General features: G+C 37.1%; 1 protein-coding gene across 3 annotated transcripts in view; it reads left to right on the forward strand.

Annotated features, from left to right (window-relative positions):
- LOC119657105 (espin) overlaps positions 1 to 23,547 on the forward strand; it is a 198,603-nt gene that overhangs the window by 80,886 nt on the left and 94,170 nt on the right. The window contains exon 1 of one of the 3 annotated variants that reach the window (XM_038063864.1): positions 2,890 to 3,645. The exons of the other annotated variants lie outside the window; for them this stretch is intronic. Coding sequence (XP_037919792.1) covers positions 3,389 to 3,645 — 257 coding nt within the window. The 5' untranslated portion in view covers positions 2,890 to 3,388. Of the gene's footprint in view, positions 1 to 2,889; positions 3,646 to 23,547 lie in introns of those variants that run through there. 3 annotated transcript variants of the gene reach the window in all.

Here is a 23,547-nt window from a genome sequence, read left to right on the forward strand (position 1 = left end):
ATATCCAGGTCTCAAAATACATGCCGTTCCGGTATCTGTACAAAAAAACGTTAATAATAGTATACTACCATATTTCGGAGATTTACCCGAAAACCGCCCTTAAGTTAATCCTAAAAGTTCAAGAATTGACATCAGTTTAGGGACATAATTCTAGACAGTTTGACGCAATCCAATTATTATTAACAAAATGATTTAAAGTCAAAGTATTATATTTCACGTAAATCTATTGCACTCTACGTGTTTCAAGATCTATGGAAATAATTTGAGCGAGCTTAGAAAATACTTTTAGGTTGTTATTTGTACGCCGCCGTGCCTTCTAGACGAGGGACAGTCAATCATTCCTACCGTATGATTAGTTGCAAGATGCTTCGCTTTGCAAGGATCTATGAGTTCTAAATTGCAAACTAACTTGGACTGATGAGTACATTTCTAATGAAAACCTACATTTTAATATTAATCTTACGTTTCTTACGGGGTATCATAAGGACTGCAACATTTTTTGTTATTTCAGTGACAGCACGTGATGTATATAGAAATGTTGCGTATACTGTCTGGACATCCAATATTCTCTAAATATTACGACCTTGGAGAAAAGGAAATCAAACATATTGATGGTTTTTAAGGTTTTGTTTTCAAAACAAAACCTTATTAAAATCGGTTCAATGTCTGTCTCTCCGTCTGTCCGTTTGCCTGTCTGTCTGTCTGTCTGTCACAGGCACTTTTCTCAGAAACGGCTATACCGATTGACACGAAATTTGGTGAGAAGGTGGAAACTGTGGGCCCCCGGCAAGCAGTGATTGATATCCTTCTACGTTCAGATTTAGGGGGGATCCCCATATATGTAAAAGGGGGTGTAAAATTTTTTTCACCAAATGCAGTCATGTGGGGTATCAAATGAAAGGTCTCGATTAGTACTTTTCAAAGCCGGTATTAGTTTTGCGATTTGTTAAAAAGGCGGGGAGTGGGAGGGGTGTAAAGTGTTGATTTCTTTAACGGACCCATTCTCAGAAACCACCCAACCGAAAAATCTGAAAAAAATCATGAAGCTGCCTCTATATGGTGCCCGGGCCCCAAAATTCTCTCCATACCAATATCTGTTCAAATTAAGTTAATAATAGTATATTACCGTATTTTTGGGAAAATTGAATAAAACTCCCCTTAAGTTTATCTCAGAGTTATAAAAGTTGATATGTAGTAGCATGAAATATAATATGAAGCATATTATCTCCCAGTTTGATCAAGATCATACTATTAGTAACAAAGTTGCAGTAGCTCAAAGTTGTCTTTACCGGGTAAATTTACAACCCGAAGTACTAAATCTGACATGCTAAATGCATATTCTTAACGGGCTACGTACAAATGGGATAGTTCTACACTCAAATATACTCACACAAGAAGCAAACAAAACCTTTCATACCTGAAGCGCCCAGCTTCCGGTTTCCCGACTTGTTTTAGTTAGTGGAAAGTAATTTCTGTTCATATAGTAAACAATTTCGTCCTCAAGCGATTCCCTCGAAGGGTAAATTACTTGCCGGTAAATCGATTCCCTTCTATGTTATTCGAGTTTAATTATCCGTATATTCCTTTAATGCTTTCTTTATTTCTTTTTATTTTTAATTATTTTAATAATTATGTATTTGGGAAGTGCCTACCCCAAAACACCGGAATAGTGGCTAACGCAGAGTCGTATGTTATTCAAATAGTGACCATCCGAAGACTCCATCCGGTGGTCGCGATTCTAACATCGCCCTACTTCCATATATAATGAAGTTGCTTTACCCATATGTATGCATTATAATTAAACCTTGAATCATTTTCATGGTTAAATTTTGATAATAAAAGGTGGCATTAGTACCATATAAGTTGGTCACCTCCGGATTGTGGATAACAAGTGTCAACATATCTCTTAGGCACACAACTCAAAAATTTTACGTTACTTTTGAAACTCACGCCACCCACGAGCCTCAAATTACAGAAAGATTCACATGTTAGCACTGAAAACAGTTGTGGGTTGCTTTCTAAATATGTGTTACTATTTTGATCCTGAAAAATTTTAATCATTTGTACATATTTCGTGGGTGGTAGTATTATTAAAACCCATAAATTGGCACTTCCATCTATCAATGAAAGATACCACAGTGGAGATTTGTAATGCGAATATATATTTCGCGATACAAATGCATATCTTAATATAACTTTGGCTAAGTCAAAGAACCATTTTTTCTATGAGCATGGAATCCAATTCATAACAAATTGAGTGCGCCTTCAAAGCGTTATTACCTACATTAAGCCTTCCTCACGTTATTGGCTTTTCTTCAACATGAAAGGAAGGTGAATAGTAAAATTGCAAAGGTAGTTTCCCTGCTATATTTTCAACACTGTATGGGTTCATTACAAGCTTTTAACAGAAGCAATCGAAAAATAACAAACCTAATACAAAGAAATGGATCATTAGTAGCTAATAATCAAGTGGAAGAGTTAGATTATGCGCTGATAATTACTTCAATAAAACAGAATTTTGCTCAAAATCTTCCAGTCTACACTTTGGAAAGATGTTCAGCTTTCGTTCTATTCCACTGTAACAGCTTGAATGCAACAAGTTTGAGCAGTAACCATCCTCGATCAAAGATGATGGTGATGGTTGGTCTACATTATGTCTGCACCTCTTCGTGTCCATGCTCATATCATTATTTGACTGGCTGACGGTATGGTATGCTCGTTGGCGGGCTGGTGGTCAATGTGGATGAAAGATTCATGCATGCATCTTAACCATGCTCAGAGCTTGTTTGAGACGATCGGCAATCGGTAGTACTAGAAAATCTACTAGCGGAACCCAAAACTGTTTCTTCACTCAGCTGGTATTCGCTATCGGTTACTTTAGGAGTACGGATCGGTCAATTTCTTCTGTTTTGTTGCTTGTTTGAGATTCGCGACCATCGACCATTTGCTTATTGTAACGATCAAGTACAATGTAATTACTGCAAACAAGCAGGCGTGCTTCGAGTAGAGTGTGCCTAGTCGTACAGGCAAGTGATCAGTAAACACAAGATGAGCAGTCATCAGCACTACTGACCTACTATCGATCGCAATTCAAGCCGCGGAGGCTTGAGGTGTTCTTTGTTACTAGAACCTTCAAGCGAACAGCTGAGTTTTATGTTGGTTAAAAAGTGTGAATAGTGTATCAACTGCCCCAGAGTTTTGCATGAAATTATATTGTCAACAATACCGGGAAGTGTTGGTTATCAATTAAAGTGTCAAATTTATTTCATTATAATGTCTAGTGTTTCACGTTTGATTTCTCACTGGTATATGACCTAAAAACGTGATTGAAGAAGCCTGTGATTTACATTTTTGTATCCTCAATAATAACGAGCAACTATCCGTTCATATGTTTGAATATTTTTCATCATCTAATGCTAAGAAGAACATCGTAGCCAAGATGTCAAGCGTCACAGCTTACAGGCGAAGTAAAGTAAGGAGTAAATCTGGCTGTGGAGTTCGTTCCAATAGTATATGCGGCAATTACAGCAGTGACAACAGTCATGCGAGCAATAGTAATACTAACCACAACCACAGGAAATCTTTCAGTAATAATAGACCGAGTATTATGAAAGAAATGAACACAAGGCGGAATAATGTTGTAAGGTGAGAGATATGCTATGTTGAAAACATCTAGGAATAAATACTAATAATTATCAATGAAACCGTGGGAAGAATCCAACATTTGAAATATATTTACTTAAACGATTTCATTAGATGAATTCGTGTTTATACATTACAAAGGATTAAATATTTGGGTATCTGAAAGCGAAACCAAGGGATACATTTCCGTGACAATGCATTTCAAGAAGGAGTGAAAATGTTCCCTGCCCCTTTTATTTATCTTCCACAGCGAATTTCAAAAGGAAAAATTAATTATATTAAAGTCTGTCGTTACTTAACATCCATAGTTGTAATTTGTAATGAAAGATTTAAGCGAGTAGCACCGCTTTAGCATTTGAACATTTGGCTTTACTCATTCGTTTGAATGTCTATTTGTCATTCTTCTTAAATGTTGATTGATTGCGTATCTATTCTCCTCTTCTGCCAAAAATATGTACATATGTATAATAATGACACGCATTTTGAGTACTTCGCAGTTTGCATAACCACACATTTAGCGATTACCTCTACAGTTTGATGCTGTCTTTGAGAACCAGCATTTCGGAAATGTCTGCTCAATGGCCTGTGAAATCCCCACTTTTGTTTGTTCTCTCACTGGCAGTGGAGTTAGGCAGGATACCAAATCACCAATATCCTATACTCTGTGACTGATTGTCATGTTTGTCTCTTTTGATCCCCACGAATTTAAGTTAAGATTGAATAAGATTACCATTAACCATGCCTAACCGGTCCTAACAGAGCTCTGGCCTCTAGTTACGGCCTCCTTTAATGGTCTCATATTTGGGAAACCACCAATTGTGACCTTTCACCTTGGTCTCGTTTACTGAATACAGCACCGACCGCAGATTCGACGTGGCCGAGTCTTATTTACTTTCTAAACTTTGTAATGCTGCATATTAACGTGTTTTCCCCAACCCTAATGATAGCCAATTATTGCGTTTGAAAACGCCCATAGTCCTTTTTCGAAATTTGCTATTGAGGTTAGGTGTCGAAGGCGTATGTAAACATCGGGTAACTGTGTGTTTTATATATTATATTCTTTATATAGTTTTCAGTCAAATTTTCCCTGAATGTCTAATATGTCCGTAGTATAGTAGTGGTCCTAGAGTACCACCCAATATTATCCTTACGACGTGTTTTAGGGCAGTGTTGCAAAACATAGGGACCAGTCCATCACATTGTTTTAAACCCATATCAGTTTGGAAGCTTTTAGTCAAGGTGCCATTATTTTTGACTTAAGATTTAGTATTCCCTCGTTAACTTTAACATATAAACTACATTTGCTTGAATTTCAAAGTAAGGCATGGTATTATTTTGTATAGAACGTTACCGCCAATACTACTGGTTGCTTACTTAAAGCCAATGTACATCCGGTATATCTGGTTTATGTTATATTCCTGGAATTTCCTTGACTAAGAATATTTGATTTGCTTCCGAAACACCCGTAGTTTGTTCGTAATACGTTTTAATTTGTTACTCAATGATTTTTGTAAATAATACATAGATTTATTTTGTTCTTATATTTTATTGAAGATGTAGCCCACTAAATATAGAGTATATTCGTATGTAACCACTTCAACAATTTCAATACAGCAGATGTGGTCAGGCAGGTCATAAAGCGAACAACTGCAACGAAAAGCAGGGTTGCGTTCTATGCAGGAATCGTGGCGCGTCTGATGAGAGCGTTACATAGACTGCGGGCTTGGGATGGTATCCAACCTTGAGAGCAGAATTCAAATGAGCTAGGATGCTATTAACATGATTCATATCCTACAGATCAATATGCACCGGAGTGCAACTGCTCATGAGTTGCTAACGCAGTTCGCTGCGAAGGTAGTATCTCAGTGAATAGTACCAAAGTAAGGAGCCAGCTTCATGGGTACGCCGACTTATCAAGTATCGCCGCCATCTGGATTCGGAAAGGCATCCACCTTTGGGTTCTTGCCCAAGGCGAGGTGATGGCTTTGTCTGGATTTGATATTAAGGGGTACGGTTTTTCAGTGTCTAACACAGAATGAGACGATGTCGGACTTCCGACGCAGACTTGATGCTCTGGAGACCGCTGCTTGGACACGAAAGGGCGGGTCCTGGTTGGAGGTGACTTCAATGCAGAGACACTTGAATTCCTCACACAGTGTCCGGAAGAAAACGGATTCTCGAATCAGCAGCGAAAACTGAGTTCTTAGTTTTAAATATCGGATCCACCTCACCGTTCCGGCGCTCAGAAATTTTTCCCGACCTAACCTTTCCGTCAGAATCATGGGTTGGGCGTTCTGGAAGACTTCGCAGCATGCGACCATCAATGCATTGTGTTCTCGGTATTGGTGGACGCGGAAACTGCCGAGTTCTAGAAGGAGTGTCACAAACATCACCGCTGACCACAACGCCTAAACGAACGGGAGGAATCATCCATAGCGCGATAAACAGAAGCAAAATTTGCTTCTGGCAAGTCCTAGTTAATACTGAAGCGATGCCTGCTGTTCTATGAGGTGCCGAATTCTTGGCATTAATTCTGGTTGACGACGGATTTGTGTGTATACTCCACCATTTTAACCCTTAACATACCAAGTTCCTCCTGCTCCGTTGTTTACCAAGATTGGCCACTTCGTCTAATGTAGATATACTAGTATAATTTATTTACAATTCTGCTATACGAAGTAATATGCATAATTTTTTTAGTTAATTAATTACTGCGTCATAATAATATTAAACCACTTTACAAAAACAGAAAAGGCTTATTTGGTTTAGGTTAAGGGTTAACACCTGTGATGAAGCCGCCTATGATATAGATAATAAATGAAACCTTAAAAAAAATCATGATAATCTGTAGAGTGTTGAACTTCATAACATTACAGGTTAGTTTGTTTATATGTTATACTTCTAACACACAGCAAGCTGCATACTTAACTTCTTCTAGTTTTCGTGCTTTAAACATATTCGCATGAGTCTTATAGCGGGTAGGTAGGTATCAATGGCCGCTCCGAAACTAGGGGTATGCCGAGTCTGGCGGCATGGTCCCCTATAAGCCAGTGCCACTGTAGACAGCTATAATCTTGTATGCATTTGCACGCGTCTGTCACAAGAGCTCCCGCGATGTTATAAGCGGGCCAATTCTTCCTCCTGGTGGCTCATCGGCGTGTTTCTGTACTATCCCACCTGCCTGGAGGATATCGCTCCTGAGTACAAGGCCTTAATGGCTGCTTGGCTGTCGGTCAAAATGACTATGTGAAGCTTGGGGCTCATGGATCTCATGAATCATGCCCCAGCCATCGGCAGGCATTCAGTATTGTCAGTACTTCCGCGTAGAATACACTGGCGAAACCTGGCACACCTTGTATGCATTCGAAGAAACTCCTATCATAGCCTAGCAACACACCGCCGGTTGCCCACTCTACCATGTCTTAAAGGGTTAACTCTAATTTTTGCGCATAGAATAGAAAGAAAATAAAACGACGAAACTTTCTCCCATTATCTTGAACAACTTTTGCTTTATACAGTTGTTTTCCAAAAATATATTTTTATTTTTGTTTGCGAAGGGTTTAAACAAAACAGATTTTTCACAAAATGGTTGACAGCAGTCAAAGTTGTTGGTTAGAAGTGGTGTTAATTCATAAACTACTTTTGAATATACATAAATAGTCATAGATTTCGCCATTACTTTCAAAGTTTAATGTAAGTCATCGATAAACATTCGAATTTTGACTCTCCGAAAAGTCTCCACTTGCTCAGTTGTTCCTTAATCCCAACTTTTTTGCCAACAATTATAATACATATATTCTACTCAATTTCACAGTTCACAAAAATTATAATTTCTTCACAGTATTGTTATTAATTCAAGATTGGATCTGTCAATAATGGTATTATCACGCAGATAAGCCTCTACCACTTTGCATGTACCTATGTATATAGTGTTATATCTAGTTAACCGCCGCTGACTGCCACATGGGTTCACACATAGATTTTCTTGAATTTCTATGGCCAACACATGGCCAAGATTATTGAGCCTACTAGAAAGTTGATTCGACGACTAAACAGGTGTGGGTAGTGAACTTGATGTTAACCGCAAATTTAACCAAACTCTCAATGAATTGGTCAGATCTTAAAGAAGCGGCACCTTTTCTGGTATTTATCTTCCTATTGTACATTCTTCAGAAAAGATAAATTTACTTTCTCAGAAAGTTGATCGACAAAATTGATAGCTACCAATCCACATATTAGCTAATAATAAGACTTCACAAAAATATGATATCTATATATTATGCGAGATTCCTAAAATCGTTGAAGCAGAAATGTCATACAAGTAGAATAGCAGAACAGTAATACGAGAGAAAAGAGTATTTTAATTTCTTCTTTGACTTTTGATTCAATATTGAATGTTTAAAGAGATTGAGTGTTGCTTTCCAATGGTTTTACCCATTATCGTGGCCTTATAAATAAAAAGTGGAAAATTAGGAAAAATACTACTAAGATAGTATCTCAAACATATACTGATTAAAAACACAATCGATGCGGGTTGTTCTTAATATAGAATCTAACGGTAATTAAACTAAATAATATAATTTTGTCCCAATAAAAGGTAAGTGCGGAAAAGCTACATGCATAAGTTGTTTTTCTGCATAAATCATATTTTATTCAAAGATAGAGTCTCTACTTTGGTAAAAGAACCTAGTCTTTATTTTTAGACCAACCTAGTAAGCTAAATAAACTTTATTTTAATTTTATTATTATTGTCATTCAGTCAATATTATTAATTGTCATTTGGTAGTGATTACCATATATTCAGTTTCCCATCAGTTTTTCCTGGGCATTAACTGGTCCTGAATTATCAACTTGGCGGACATTAGCTCATTTACGAAATGAAATGGTATTAAATTTTCAGTTTCAGTGATTTTAAAATACATCGAAATTCCAAAACAAATTACTGAATTGAAAAATTCAAAACGTACTTCCAAAACCAAATACTCATCGGAAAACTGGACGGCACTCATCACAATTGCTTTCCTTCTTCCTAATATACTTCAGGCTCATATAGGATAGTATCGGTTCCAACAACTACAGAATAAGAAATAAACTGAGATTAGAAAGTTTTCTTATAATCGCTGATGAATTGTTGCAGGCTCATTATGTCTCGTAGTTCTAATTCATTCTGGCAAAGTTGATCGTTCTGGAATTGCAATAGATGAGGTTTCCTAGCACAATTCCTCTTTTGGAGTGTTCCAGATCTTAAGTCCATTCGGTGGTAGATACCCGCTAGTTGAGTTTTGTAATGGAACTGAAAATGATCTTCATAGGTAAATTGCATCTCTTTTATTTTTGACCACGCTACTAAATACTCACCTTCGTTTTTCGACGAAGCTTAGAAAATCATTTTCTGACGCTTCTTCTACCACCTCCCGCTTTGATTTCATCCCATGGAAAGCAGATACCCTGGCTTCCTGCTGTTCATGTTGAATATAGTTTCCCTTTATAAAATGACGCTTCATTTCTCAAGAAAGGAGTTAAAAGGGATTTTTGTAGGTCAAATGAAACGGTAGCCAAGGGCAGATTTTTCTTACTAATTTCCTTATCATTCATCTTTTGCTTTTATTTGTTTACAGGAAGAACACCAGCTTCAAATGTTTTTTTTAACTTGTCGGTTCATTGTCTGTCTATCTACCTGTTTGTCAGTGGTACCATCGTGTAGTCAAGTATTCTTACATGAAAAATCAACAAAGCGAGGTTAGCTCATCTTGATTAGTTGCGCCATTTTACCCGGTCGTTTGTCGTCCACATCGTAAGTTCTCATCAGCGCGAGCTATATATCCATACCATCGAAGACGCCTATCTTGCAATTTTTCAATGATCGCCAATGTCTTCATTTGCGTCTTCATTACCGCAGGCGTCGTCCATTGTCTTTTATAATCAGCCAGCACTCAGGACCATAGAATATGACAGGGCGGACACTGTGGTAAATTTTGGATTTGTGTCGATCGCAAAGAACGTGTGTTGTGCAATGCAAGTTCATCGAAGTTACGCTCAGATGTGAAGCATTCTGATAGGGCAATTCAGTCGGCTGGTAGCATTGATCCGAAATATTTAATTCGCTCGTTTCGCGGGAAGTCGTTACAATTGTCAGTATAATGACAGTCTCATTGGGATCAGTCAACAATTGAATTTGAACATGTCATCATGATGTAATCGTGGCCCCGTTGCTTTCCCCAAAGTCATTCTTTTGATAGCTTCCTCGACTTTGCTGGCGCTGACAGATGGAATTGCTACAAATATCGGTTGAACTTGTGGGGGCGGAGGGTGAGCAAATTGCGTTAAAAATATCCCTGCGTTGTCGATGGGTAAGCAAAGTACCATTCTTTTCATTAATGTATTGAGAGATCATGATTTTTTTCGGTTGGGTTGATCGTATTCGTCTTAATCTCTCAATGGTGTTTGAAATTCACAGTCAGGGTTTTTATTGTCGTTGTTCACATTCTCATTATCATCAACGCAGAAATTATTTCCCTATACTTCCTTTCTTACATCTGTTTGTTCAAGAAGTTTTCACCGAAATGAAATGAAATTTACCTTTTTTGAAGGATATCGTTAACGACAACAACAAAAACAAATCGTTGGCGCAACGAAGTGTGCTAGTGCATTTCATTGAAGACCGTAACGGTACATTGCAGGATTACAGTACCCTATAGGAGACAATGTGGTCAGCGAGCGCACGAAATTATTACCGCGATTTGACTCAGGTGCTCATTCACAGCTGAGTCGACTGGTGTCCGACATCCAGTCACGATAGAAAATCCCTCTGCCACCAATGAGATTTGAACCGGCAACTTCCGCTACGGCAGCCCAGCTGTTAATCTGCAAGGTGAATCGGAAAAGTCGAGTGAAGAGACGCTTGAATGAAGAATTTCTTGAAAATGGGCCAGTGCTCGGACATTGACACAGTGATTATCTTCAAACCGAGAAATATGAAAGCCTCCTACTAGAAATCTAAAAAGATTAGCACATTGATCTTTATTCCACTTATTCCTCTCACCTTTTCGAATCAACAAAGAACAGATAAACTCAAAACTCTATACTTGACATTGACACTCGTTTTACCAAGGCAAAGGCAAAAAAAAAATATCCTTGGAATTAAAGACCATCGTTTTGAAGGTTTCGTGGAAAACAAAACCTTAATAGTTAAGTTCATTAAAATCGTCTGTTTTTCGGGCACACGTCTGTCGGTCACCAACAATTTTAGTGCGATTTAGTGAAAAATTTCGAACTGTGGACCCTGTAAACAGCAAATGGCATCGGTCTACATTGAGTTTATAGAGGGAGGGGTCCCCATAGACGAAAAAGGCGGATGTGAAATTTGTTTGTCATTCAGGCTAGCAGTATATGACGGAAATATAGGGTTCAAAATACTTTTTTATTTCAAAGACCTGTTCCCAGAAACTGCACATCGGGAAAAAAAATCATGGTGATGCCTGCATATAACAACTAGGCTTCCAGATACCCTCCAAACCGATATATGCTCAAGTGAATAGTTGTATAACATTATATTTTAGAAATTTACTGCGAACCTATGGGGAGGTTTCTTTCCTTCCTATGTGTTAATATGAATCAACATACTGGAAAATCGATTTCAGCATACCAGGTGTTGTTAACAAAATTTCCCTCCACTTGCAAACGATTGCTCTTACAAATATCCCACAGGCGACCAGACCTCTTGGATGAGTTTGCAATCGATCTAGCAGTGGTTGTAATCGCCAGGTGCCCTGAGAACGTGACACCTTAATGAAGTAAAACCATTCATGCCATCAAATCATGGCTCCGAATGGTCAAACTGGGCCTGGAAAAAGAAAAAACGAATGCAGTCCTCATTTGCAATCGCAATAAAATAATACGGCCAACATTCAGGTTGCTGATCACGGATTTGACTCAAAATCGATCAGTAAATACCTGTAGGTAATAATCGAACTCAAGCTGAGCGTCAAGGGCACTTGGAATATACATTAGAGAAGGTAGCAAAAGTAAACTCATCTCTAGCTAGAACGGTGCCTAAGGCTCAAAATGAAGTCGCCGGCTTCTCATCGCAGAGGCGATGAAATACATTCTGCTACACGGGGTTTCTGGATGGGGTGGAAGCATTAGACAATACTGGGAACTGTATTGGGATGAATTCGCCATACCAGCGAATTGCGCTCAGTGTGTACAACACTTATAGGACAGTACCAGTTAAGATAGTGTGATCGCAGGAATAATTTCTTTTTATCCTCTACCGAATGAGGTGCACTGTCTATGCATATGGTTCCGAAAAGGGTTACTGGACCTGTATATTAAGAAATGGATCGAGCGAGGCAGGGAGAATCTAATTACCACCTAACACAGTTCATTATAGGACGCGGTGATTATATGATGTATCATCGCCAACATCCCTAGAAAAGTTTACAGAATGTCTCGAATGTTCCGATACTTGCGGGAACCCGGGATACATCGTGTTCCATGAGTCGGAGATCTATGTTCTTGAATGTGCTAGTGTTGACTAGTATTTTCCACTTTGAATAGTAATTCAGGCCTCAGAAATTTAAGAAGAGAGATAAATTTCTTATAATGTGGGGGGGGGGGAAGTCGAATTAAAAATATACAAAAAAAACTTAGAAAACCGTGGTTACCATGTGGGGCATATGCGCCATCGTTAACGATTCCTGGCAATGTGCTTACCCTCACAGAAAAGTCTGAATATTAGGTTGTTGCTGGAGATTTTCCAGAGTTTGGACAAAGTCAAATAAATTCATTAAATATAGACTGTCGGGCTGTCGAAGCGGAAGGTCGCGGTTCAAATTTCACTGGTGGCAGATGGATTTGTAATCGTGGCTGAATGTCAGATACCAGTCGGCTCAACTGTGAATGAGTACCTGAGTCAAATAAGGCTAATAATCTCGGGCGAGCGCAATGCTGACCACATTGCTTCCTGCAATGTACGGTAGTGTACCGTTACGGTCTTAAATGAAGTGCTCTAACACACTTCAAGGCCCTGATCCAATATGGATTGTGATTTTCGACTCATTTCGGAAATTCCACGTAATCCTAAATTAATGTGCTAAGAAGGAGAAAGATGTATATTTCATTCCGGATTCTCGAAAACTTCCCAGCCACAATAAAATGTTCCTCTATTTTGAGGTTATTGAAGCACTTCACAAAAGAACACTTGTTTCTAGTCTCATCGTAACGATAATATTTTTCCCATGACCATTGGGGTTTAGCTGTGATCCGCGCTTTTGCTCAAGATTAATTTCATTTAAAAATTTTAGGACTGCGGCTTATCAGGAAACCATTCTTTGAAGTTAATTTTTGAGCTGCTTCGCTCCAACGTTACTTTTGATTTTCTATTCTTTCACTCAAATTATTGCTGTCTCCCACAAGACGATTTGAAATAATTATATGTCAGCATTCCTATCAGCAACTTCTGTAAGTCATTATCGCACCTTCTGTAGCTTTTAAGACATGTTTTTGTGTTTCGCTATGAAAGGATTGCGATTTTTTATCTATTCTCGACAAATGCTATCCAAATTCCAGCAATTATTAACACTGCAGCTAGTACAGAAGAGAAGTATAATACTACTTGAGCCTTTAGGCATTACAAAACTTCATGTTATTTCGATTCTATCGATATGCTTGTACACGCACGCCATAACAAGGAAAGGTGTCGTGAAATAATATACAAGCTTTATTAACGAAACATTTGAATTTTCATTTGAAGTATAGAAAAAAATAGTATGAAATGAAAACTGAATCATTTCTATCCAATGTAGGAAATGCAAACGAAACCGATTTTCCAAAGTTCCCCAATCGCGAAAATAAACATAAGCAGAAGCATTTTCGCGCTGATCGCAGATAAGCCGCTCAAAAAAATGCCGATATTAGGCCATAGCTGCTAAGCACGGTGAATATGTAACAGTTGCAACTTTACATTCTTTGGAAAAAATTTGTAAAAATGCATATGAGCTGCATTACACTACAACGTTTGAAATTATTGCATGCTCTAACATGCTCACTGTAAGTTTACAAAATTTTACAGACATTTTGATACGGAATCACGTCTTAATGCAATAAAATTCTTCTCTTTAAGTGGAAGTTGTATAATGCCAATTAATTCTCTCAAGTCATCGTTAATTGGCCGAATTAGATTACAACAGACAACATTATCAATTGTATAACTTTCGGAGCATTAAACGGTTTCCTACGCAACCTATGGAGCTCATTAGTACATTACTATTTCGGAGTCGGTGTTTTTGCCCTTTCAGTGAACATGTAAGTGTTTCATTCATTCAAAAATGCACTTAGTCATTGCACTTTCAAATCGACAAGAGGAAGCTTTCCAGGCACTCACAGTGAACTGTGGAATCACGAGATGGAAACAAAATAAAACCATCCATTTGTTACCTTGAATTACTACAATTCAGATTACTTTCTTTAAATTCGCCTCAAAAGCACTTTTCCATTTTCGATTCGATTTTTCGTGTGTGTACATATATGTGAGTATGTATTTCTTTGTAATTTAAATGAAATACTTTTCTTTGATGGCCGATTGATATGCGGACTTTCATCTTATTCGCGCGAAAACATGCTCTTAGCAATAATTACTGTTCGAAGATATTTGTAGATGCCACATAAAAGATTTGAATGGACTTTTTTCTGTAACGAATGTTGTTGACGGTTGACGGATGTGAACCTGAAATAAAATTTACAATAATTTACATCTTCACGCTTATTGGTCTCAAAAGATCATCGTCTACGCAATAATTACCGTGAAATCTGACTTCACGTATGAAAAATCAGAAAATCTTTGACGCGCAGATAAAAGTGAATTCAAGTCGTAACAATTCAATAATGGTGGGAAATGAAAATGAAAGAGAGCGCATTTTATGTAAAATATTTTCAGCATGTTATGAACCAACAAACTATGTTGGCGCATGTTATTGTTTCATACAGAATAAATTAAAGATTCTCCTTGCGATATGGAGTGTATACAATTACTATTCCTACCTCCATTTCAAATTTGTTCAACTCGATTTCATCTTGAAATGACTAGTCATACTATAATCTAAGTATTGAATAAACTATCATAGTTATAGAATTTTTTCTTTATAAAGTGCAAAGTTCACAGAAAAAGTTTAAAGTTCACAGAAAATTGAAACCAGGCTATATACCATAAATCCTACAGTTTCAAAAGATTTTCTCTACATATCATTACTTACTGATCCAATGTACTTAATATTCGCTCAAATCTACACTACAGTATCATTACACTTTTGAAAAATATTTCGAACTCAAAGTGAGGATAGGAGCAACATTTGATGGTATTTATTACATTCTTTCATCATAGAAATCAAACAATTGAAAATATCGGAGGTGAGGATATTTATAAACGTAGCCATGTATCATACAATCGCGTGTTTCATACCCATATATTCACACAATAACTTGGCAAATCAGTTTTCGACCACGTAATTATTGTGCTCGAATTTCACATCATTTTCTAGTGCAGAAAGTGGCAAGTTCCAGTCGGCGATATCTAATTACTTGTTACATTCCTTCAGCGGAAAATGTCAATCATTCTTGAAACTGTATGAAGTAGTTATAAATGGTGATTATATTATGATCAGTAATTTTCTGGAGAGTGTTTCATTTATAATTCTTTCCAAATGAATTCGGTTTTTTTTTAAAATAAAAAGTATACACATCTATAAAGTAACCCGCTGATATAATTTGATAGTCCTAAACTAATTGTGCAATAGTTGAAAGCCTGAAATTATCAGTGCAATATGCCAAAAAATCTAAGGATTGTCTGACCTACAAAGACTGGATAAAATTTGTAGCAAAATTTCTCTGTTCAACATTAAACTCAGATAAAGTGCTTCAAGCAACACACACCCCCAAAGCACAAGGAGTATAATACTTTTTAAACAGATATTATTATTTATATGCCATTTTGCGAGATTGTTGGTACGAAAATTTAGGCATCAATCTTAACTTCTGAGAGAAAAACTATTGACCTCGAAGTGCCTACATTAAGTGGGTTTGCCATAGTTCTTTTGTGTTTAATTAATATGTAGATGGACCAAGAGCAAGGATTAGTTCCAATTTCACATCTTTGTGCATAACGTTGGAGACTTTTAGGAATTTCCCTTCCATTTATCCATTCAAAATAACAACCGTTTAATATCTTCCCATACATGTCCGGATAGGTCAGTAGAGCGCTAGGCTGTCATACGGAAAGTCGCGGTTCAAATCTTACTAGTGGTATTGAGATTTGTATCGTCACTTGACGTTGGATACCTGTCACAACACTCCAACATTTTTTACGTTTAGAGATTTTCGATATCAAAACTGATGATTAAATGGAATAGACTTATTATTACCTTTGCTCCGAGATGGACATCCTACTCTAATATGAGCGTAAACTAACAACCTTAAGTTTCGCTCTCGTTCGGATGAGATCTTGATCTATTTGATAGAATGTCGTCCAATTTGTAGAGGCCTACATTCTCTTCAGGAGGAAGAACCTTACAGTATAATAATCAGATTTTTGCTATCTGTTATCACTGACAATGGTGGAAAAACTTTGAGTCAGAGTGGTAGCATGAGGTATTTATCTCTTTCGGCCTTAGCTGTGAAGTTGTCGAATATTGTATTTAAGTCGCTCGGAGCATATCGTCAAATACTACCAGAAAGCACCTTCGTCTTTTATTGCGTGACTGTTTTCGCGTTAGGTTGATCCTTCAACTAACTCTTTGCCTATTAATTTCATTTCCTAAATCAACAAGCAAGAAGATTACACAAAGGGAGAGCAAACCAAGTTTCAAGTGGGAATAGATTGTCATTGCATATTCGGTTCTAGGCTATGTATTAGTGTGTCGATGCCCAATTGGAAAAGAAGCACTGCGACACTAATTCGGACGCGACTTTTAGCAAGCAATATAGCTCTTCCTTCTCCTTTCTGGGTTCATATACTTTTTATCATTGCATGTCCGCTAAGTGAAACACTTGCACAATTCCTTGAAGCACTGTTTTGGCGCCCTAATAGAAATGAACAGGAAGCGCTTCTGCCTCCTTTCGAGATTCATATGTCTTTTAACATTGTATGTCCGCTAAGTGAAGCGCTTGGCATGCTACTTCTTTGGAAGCACAAATTTTCTACCCACACTATCAATTACCAAAGGCAAAATTCACGCAACAGAAGTTAAGAAATTTCAAGTTATGAAATTGATGTGCTTTCAGTGTATCCAAATTGCATTTTGTTCACTTCTTTTTATGCGCTTCTTTATATCAACGTGTAGACCAGAACACGAAGCGCTATCTTTCTCACTACCACTGGAAGCACTACCAAGTTTTCCTATTGGGTGGCCTCTATATATTTTTTAGTGGCTAGCCATAAACAATTGTGGAATGCCACATGCTGGCAGCCATGTACTCGCAACCCAATGCACTGCATCACATATGCGGTCTTGACACCACATTTTTCAGGCGCAAATGATGGGAGAACGTCAAATATATGCAATGCTTTTCTTATACCATACAAATTCAAGCAATGTACTGGGAGACGAATCTCCTCCTCCTAAATTTTCCATAACTACGCCTATCATTTTTGCATGTCATTCGAAAGATAACATAGGTAAATTTGATCAAGTTTGCAGATTTGTAAGTTTAGATTACCGTTACAATAATGCATATTGAAATTTAGATGAAAAATCGATTTTGAAATTTGTTTAAATGATAATGACCTTTGCAATTGAAAAAAATATCCATTTTTAAGAAATTTTGAGGCAGTAGGAAATTGTGGTTTTTTTGGGACGGGCAAGCTTTTTGGCATTATTCACGAAAAACGGTATAACTCTGTCACAGTAAACGGTAACTGTGCCCATTCCATGGGCCAATTTTCCTTAAACAAGTGGTACTATTCACCATTTAAATCTGTACCATCATAAACGGGACCCCCAGTAGAATGGGACGAGATCTTCAGGTAGCTCATTCTGCCCTTTTAACCCCCTTAATTATAAAACCCTGCCTTAGTGCAATTATAAAGTTCCACTAAATGCTAAACCCCTTATGCGGGCTCCACGCATTTGGTACTTGCCGAAAACTCCGAACCCCCTCAAACGTATGGCGAACCAAACATCGCCGTCTACACCATTGTATATTGTTGAAGTTTGACAAAAGTGTAGATCGAACAATACAATTGGTGATTTGTTCCACATTTCTGCATTTTTATTCACAAGTAGATGTTATCTCATTATTTCGGGAAGAGTTGAATGAAGTAGAGACATTCTGGACTATCACAATAGTTTTTTTTATTAGTGAGTATCCTTCTATTATATAGTGCGATAAATAAATAACTTCGCGATATCAACGCAGTGCCCCGGGTTTGAATCCTGGCTGCGGTCATGCATGTTTATAATTGCCTCAAGAGTCTATATCCTGGAACCACATTCCCATTTTGAAAAAAATTGTCTATCCGAAACAAATTTTCAACACTGTATTTCAATTCGTGTTCACTAATTTTGAAATGCCGTGGAAATTCCGAATGTGTTGTTACCTTTTTGTGTAAGAATATTTGGTTACACGATGGTTCCATTTTTATACGGTTCGTAGTGTATATACATTTGAACATACGTGATATTCCTTCCGATCACTCAGATTTTTTTCATGAAGTAGTTTAAGGAACAATGTCCCGTTAAAAGCCCTTCTAAAGTTTTCATGTCCCCCCGTTCTAACGGCCCCGGGTTCCTTCACAAAGACTTTCGCCTGCCGGCAGAATTTCCAATGTCTCCTCTTCCTTAAGCTCAATGTGTAGCAATGCAATTCACCGCATGCGAATGCGCGGTTCCAAACTTCTTATAAAATTTCGTGTCAATAGGTATAACCGCTTCTGAGATGCGTGTGCATTTGACGTTCAACAAAACCTTAAAAAGAATATAACAATTTGCAGTAGTTATTTATCATGAACACTAGACTGGCAACTGCAAGGCGTCTTGGTTCCAAAATCCCACCCCGGCCTCCACCAAGTTCAGTTTATAAAGTGGTATAAATAGTTATCCCAATTTAAAGAGAGTACGGTGTTTGAGGTTGCGACTTAGGCGATTAAGGGTGGACCTTAGATCCATTTACACCTTGCTGAATATTCCAGAAAAGGGTGAATCATCTTTGTTCACCAATTAACGCATGCTTTGCTTCAATCGTGACGCTCTTTCTAATATAGTTTCAACATCCAAATGAATTGGCTGTTCTACTTTTACATTGTTTCTATAACCTTGTTCAGCTATTCCTCAGCTGCAGCTATCAAACGATGTGAACTATTGTACAGATTCTTCTCATCAATTTCTTAATTGGCAAGCCATTCCTTTGAAGTCATTAAGTGGCTTCTATACTGCTGGTATATTCCTTGCTATGCGATATATGACTGCTTTCGCCCCGGTCTTGCAAAGGCCCATAGTCTTCTTAGCAATCACTAGCATGCTTTTGAAAAATGGAATCAACGAAACACAAATTGAAGTGTCACTATCAATAGGATGCAATGTTCTCGAAAATATCCTGATATAACATCGTTGAACTACGTTGATGATTGTGTGGTTCCACAAAATACCACCACGAACGTATATGTACCTAAAACCCTGAATGCGCTTTAGGAATTTTACTTAATAGTCTAGCTATCACAACTGTCCCGACTGATGCTCTTCCATGCCACCAAAAAAAGCTCTCAGTTGAGCGACCCGGTTTAGAAACCGCTACCATTTTACTTGTAAAAGCAGACGATGCTTTTAACATCCCTTTTAAAAAACTTTTTGAGATCCCACTAGAATTTTTAAAGTTTAATCTTGTTGGAGTTGCAGACCTATTTGCAATTTGTCATTCCCAGTCCTTCATAAAGGATTTACAACCGGAGGTCGTTCTTACACTTCCTTCCTTTTATTACATTTCGTAAACTGAGTAGCCTATGGTAGGTTAACATTCCCAGTCAGGAACTGTGATTTTCCATCTAGTCGACATGTTGTTTACCCGCATACTATGGAAAACATGATATTATGTGGAATGTAGGGAAGGTCCCCATATTAGCCATTTTCTTCTGAGGAGTCGGCAAGTACAAATTTGAAGTGAGGCAGGACTCACTCTCAGAAGATCAAGAATGCATGTTCAAAATGGATTTCATTTCTATTGAAATCAAGTCAATATTAGTATTTTACTATATTTTCGCACTTGACTGGAAAGTTCCACCCAAATCTATCTTAGGAATATGAAATTGAGAGAACGTCAAGCATGATATAAGGCAAGTTTGGATGATATCGTAATATTATTAACAAAGTCATAGTATGTCAAAGTTGTCTAATTCATAGGAAATTATTTTACCCTAAGATAGAATAGAATGTCAGTATTGCATTAACATAAATTGAATAGTCTGACATATTAAATTGTTATATAATACGACGTATTAGTTACGCACAAAGGGGATCTTCCTGTAATGAATATTATGAATCGTTGAGCTCTCGGTTTCCAACCTGTTATATTATTGTTGTCGGCATTCTTTCGCTGCATAGTCAACCGTTTTCTTTGCGCCAGGGAATTTTGATGTCATTAGCATAAACTGTCATTCCGAATGAATGATGGAATGGTCAGCGTTTCTGAATTCTATGTTCTATGCATTTTAGTGATAAATGTTTACGGCATATAGACCTCAGTCTTCTTTGAACATGACACTTTTTGTAAAATTTTCTTGAATTAATTAAAGGATTCGCGAGTTAATTCAAGGAATTAAAAAAATATTATGTTTCGTATAAAGTAGACTATCTACGAAAAAATACATCAATGACAAGCCCGAAAAAGCAAGTTGAAACAAATCGAGTTGCATAAACCATTGAAGCTCCAATTTCATTCATTCATATCTTCTATAGAGATCTAAGCTACACTTATTTGAAGATTTTGTAAGATGAACTGCCCCGACTATCGATTTAAAAGCCGTTAATGCCCACAAGCCCAAAGAAATGCGATTATTCGCAATTTTTAAATAGTTTTTGCTATTGATTCCACTTTAAGACGAATTTCTAATAAAAAATTGTAATCATCACATGTAAAAATTTTCAACGCTAGACTCCCATTTATATTACATTTCTTTCATATGAATATGTTCCCGTCTTTTTATAATGCCACGCATTATTTATTATATTAATAATACTGAATTGAATTAAAAAATCTCATTTTAACAAGACTTGTACTTCCTAAAACATAATCTATTACATAAACGGTCAAATTGAATTAACTGAAAATGTTTACAACCGTGAATAATATCACGTTTTACGAAATTTCATGGATCATGATACAATGCCGCATCCAAAATAATGAATAAAAATGTTTTGGTCTTCCAACTAATATTAAGTGTAGTGCTTTCTGAGGGTACTACATAAGCTGCTCGCCTTTGAACCATCCTGAAAACACCTTTACTTTATCTGCAATTCATGATTTTATGTAACGCCTTAGCTAAAAGATTCATCAAAACTTATAATAGTTTCTTTGATGTTATACAAGAGATTCCCCATAAAATCAAATGATACATTTTAAAATACATATGTAGGGTTTTGGGTCTATGGTTGCATTTTATTAAAATTTCGTAAAGAGCAGAAAATATATTTTCATTGAAACTATCGTATGCATGTCTATAAAGGGCTAACAATAGCCCGCGCTTTACACATACGTTTGTATCACAAACTCCATAAAAATTTATGATCCGGAATATTTGAAGGTGTAAAAATAATTGTCCACCTCGTATTTTTTAATCAGATTCGTCGCGTAGGTAAGCCAAGCACAATCAAAATGTTATGAAACAATATATAAGTGAATTGTCACAAACAGAAACTTCCGCGTGATTTCAGTCCCATCCCTTATCAGAAATTGTTATGCTTCTGTCCATAATTTTTGAACTGAATGCATTTATAATTCCATTCAAAATTACAAAGTTTCTCTAGAGCTTGCATTCCTTCATTGGAATCATCTTCAGATTGCATAAACCAGAAATGGGTGTCAAGTTTTTCAACGGTGATCTACTTCTGAAACCAGTCTTCAGACCTGCATGACTGCATAGTGATTTAGTGCACATGTATGAATAAATAATGAGACTCAAATTTCACAACACAAGCATCGATCATTAGAGATGATGAGGAAGGGAAGTGAGATAATTTTGCGACCTTGGCAAATAAAAATTCATTGAACATTTGCACGATAATCTGTGACTTAGTTTTGCTTTTCCTGCACATTCAAGTAATTTGAATAACGATGACAGTATGGCCCGACTATATCGAACTAATAATAGAGTCTGAACAAACTTACGTAAAAAATCGACTGTACATTGGTTGCTACAAATCGTAGACGAATTTAATTTATTACCCGACGTAAGTTCCTTATATCCACCGCGTAAACCCCTAAGAATAACATGCTGGATGTTTCAATCTGATCGGAGGCCTTACGTGATGGTAGCATGGTTCCTTAATTTTATATGCATTGTACCCCCAAAACCCTCTGATAACTTTGGCTCGATTAACTTTTATTTGCCGTTCAGGTATCCTAGGAAAGGTATCAGATAAGGTTGCAATTTGTCGTAGAACTTCCATCTCTTGGTCTGAAATTCGAGTTTCTCCTTGCTGTTTACTCTCGTCTGCTCCCTTATTTTTCCACAAGTACGTACAATTTTATACAAATATTTCACATTTTCGGGAGGCTGAAAATCGATGATATGATTAACTGCAAAAGCCCATTTTTAATTTAGTTAATTATTAACAGAAGTGGATTTAACCCAAATATAAATTGGTTCAAAATCTTAGGTTTTCAAGATTTTCTGTGAAACAAAACCTTACTAAAACTGGTTTAATGGCTGTCTATCCATCTGTCAGTGTCTGTTTGTCCGTTTGACACACGCTACAAGTAGATGGCCCCTTGAACTTCAATACAAATAGTTGTCGTTAAATGGCACCTACAACACGTCGACTAATTCAAAATAACCTTTCCAAATTATCTAGAAAACAAGTCGGGAAACCGGAAGCTAGACGCTTCAGGTATGAAAGGTTTTGTGTATTTCTTTTATAAAGAGATTTGGGTGTGCATTTGTCCCATTAGCATGCAGCACGTAAAATATGCATATATTATGTGAAAATAGCCACTTTCAAGTGATATTGACATTCATAGTCTCGAATTTGCAGAGAAGCGACAGTTTGACCTTGTATTACTTTGTTAGTAATAGTGCGATTTTCACCAAATTTGGCAGGATCATGCTCTATGCTCTAGTCTATATTGTTGCAAAATTTTGTGATTCTAGGGAGAACTTAAGGGGGGTTTTCCTGTCAATTATTAAAAATTATAGTAATGTACTATTATTAACTTTATTTGAACAGGTATCGGTATGTAGGGTATTTCGGAGCCTAGGCACCATATAGTGACAGCTCCCTGATTTTTTTCAGATTTTTCGGTTGGGTAGTTTCTGAGAATGGGTTCGTTAAAAAAATGACCACTTTCAACCCCTCGCACCCCCGACCTTTTCAACAAATGTCAAAACTAACTGGCTTTGAAAAGTACTAATCGAAACCTTTAATTTGATACCCCACATGACTATATTTGATGAAAAAAAAATTTACACCCTCCCTTTGCATGTATGGGGACCCCCCCTTAAATTCGTCTTAAAAGGATGTAACTCACTACATGCGTGAGCGTTCACAGTTCCCACCTTTCTACCAAATTTGGTGCCAATCGCTACAACCGTCTCCGAGAAAAATGCCTGCGACGGACAGACAGACAGACAGACAGACAGACGGACAGACAGACAGACAGTAAACCGATTTTAATAAGGTTTTGTTTTACAAACAAAACCTTAAA

Source organism: Hermetia illucens, chromosome 5 (assembly GCF_905115235.1).
Source record: "Hermetia illucens chromosome 5, iHerIll2.2.curated.20191125, whole genome shotgun sequence".
NCBI classification, from domain to species: Eukaryota; Metazoa; Arthropoda; class Insecta; order Diptera; family Stratiomyidae; genus Hermetia; species Hermetia illucens.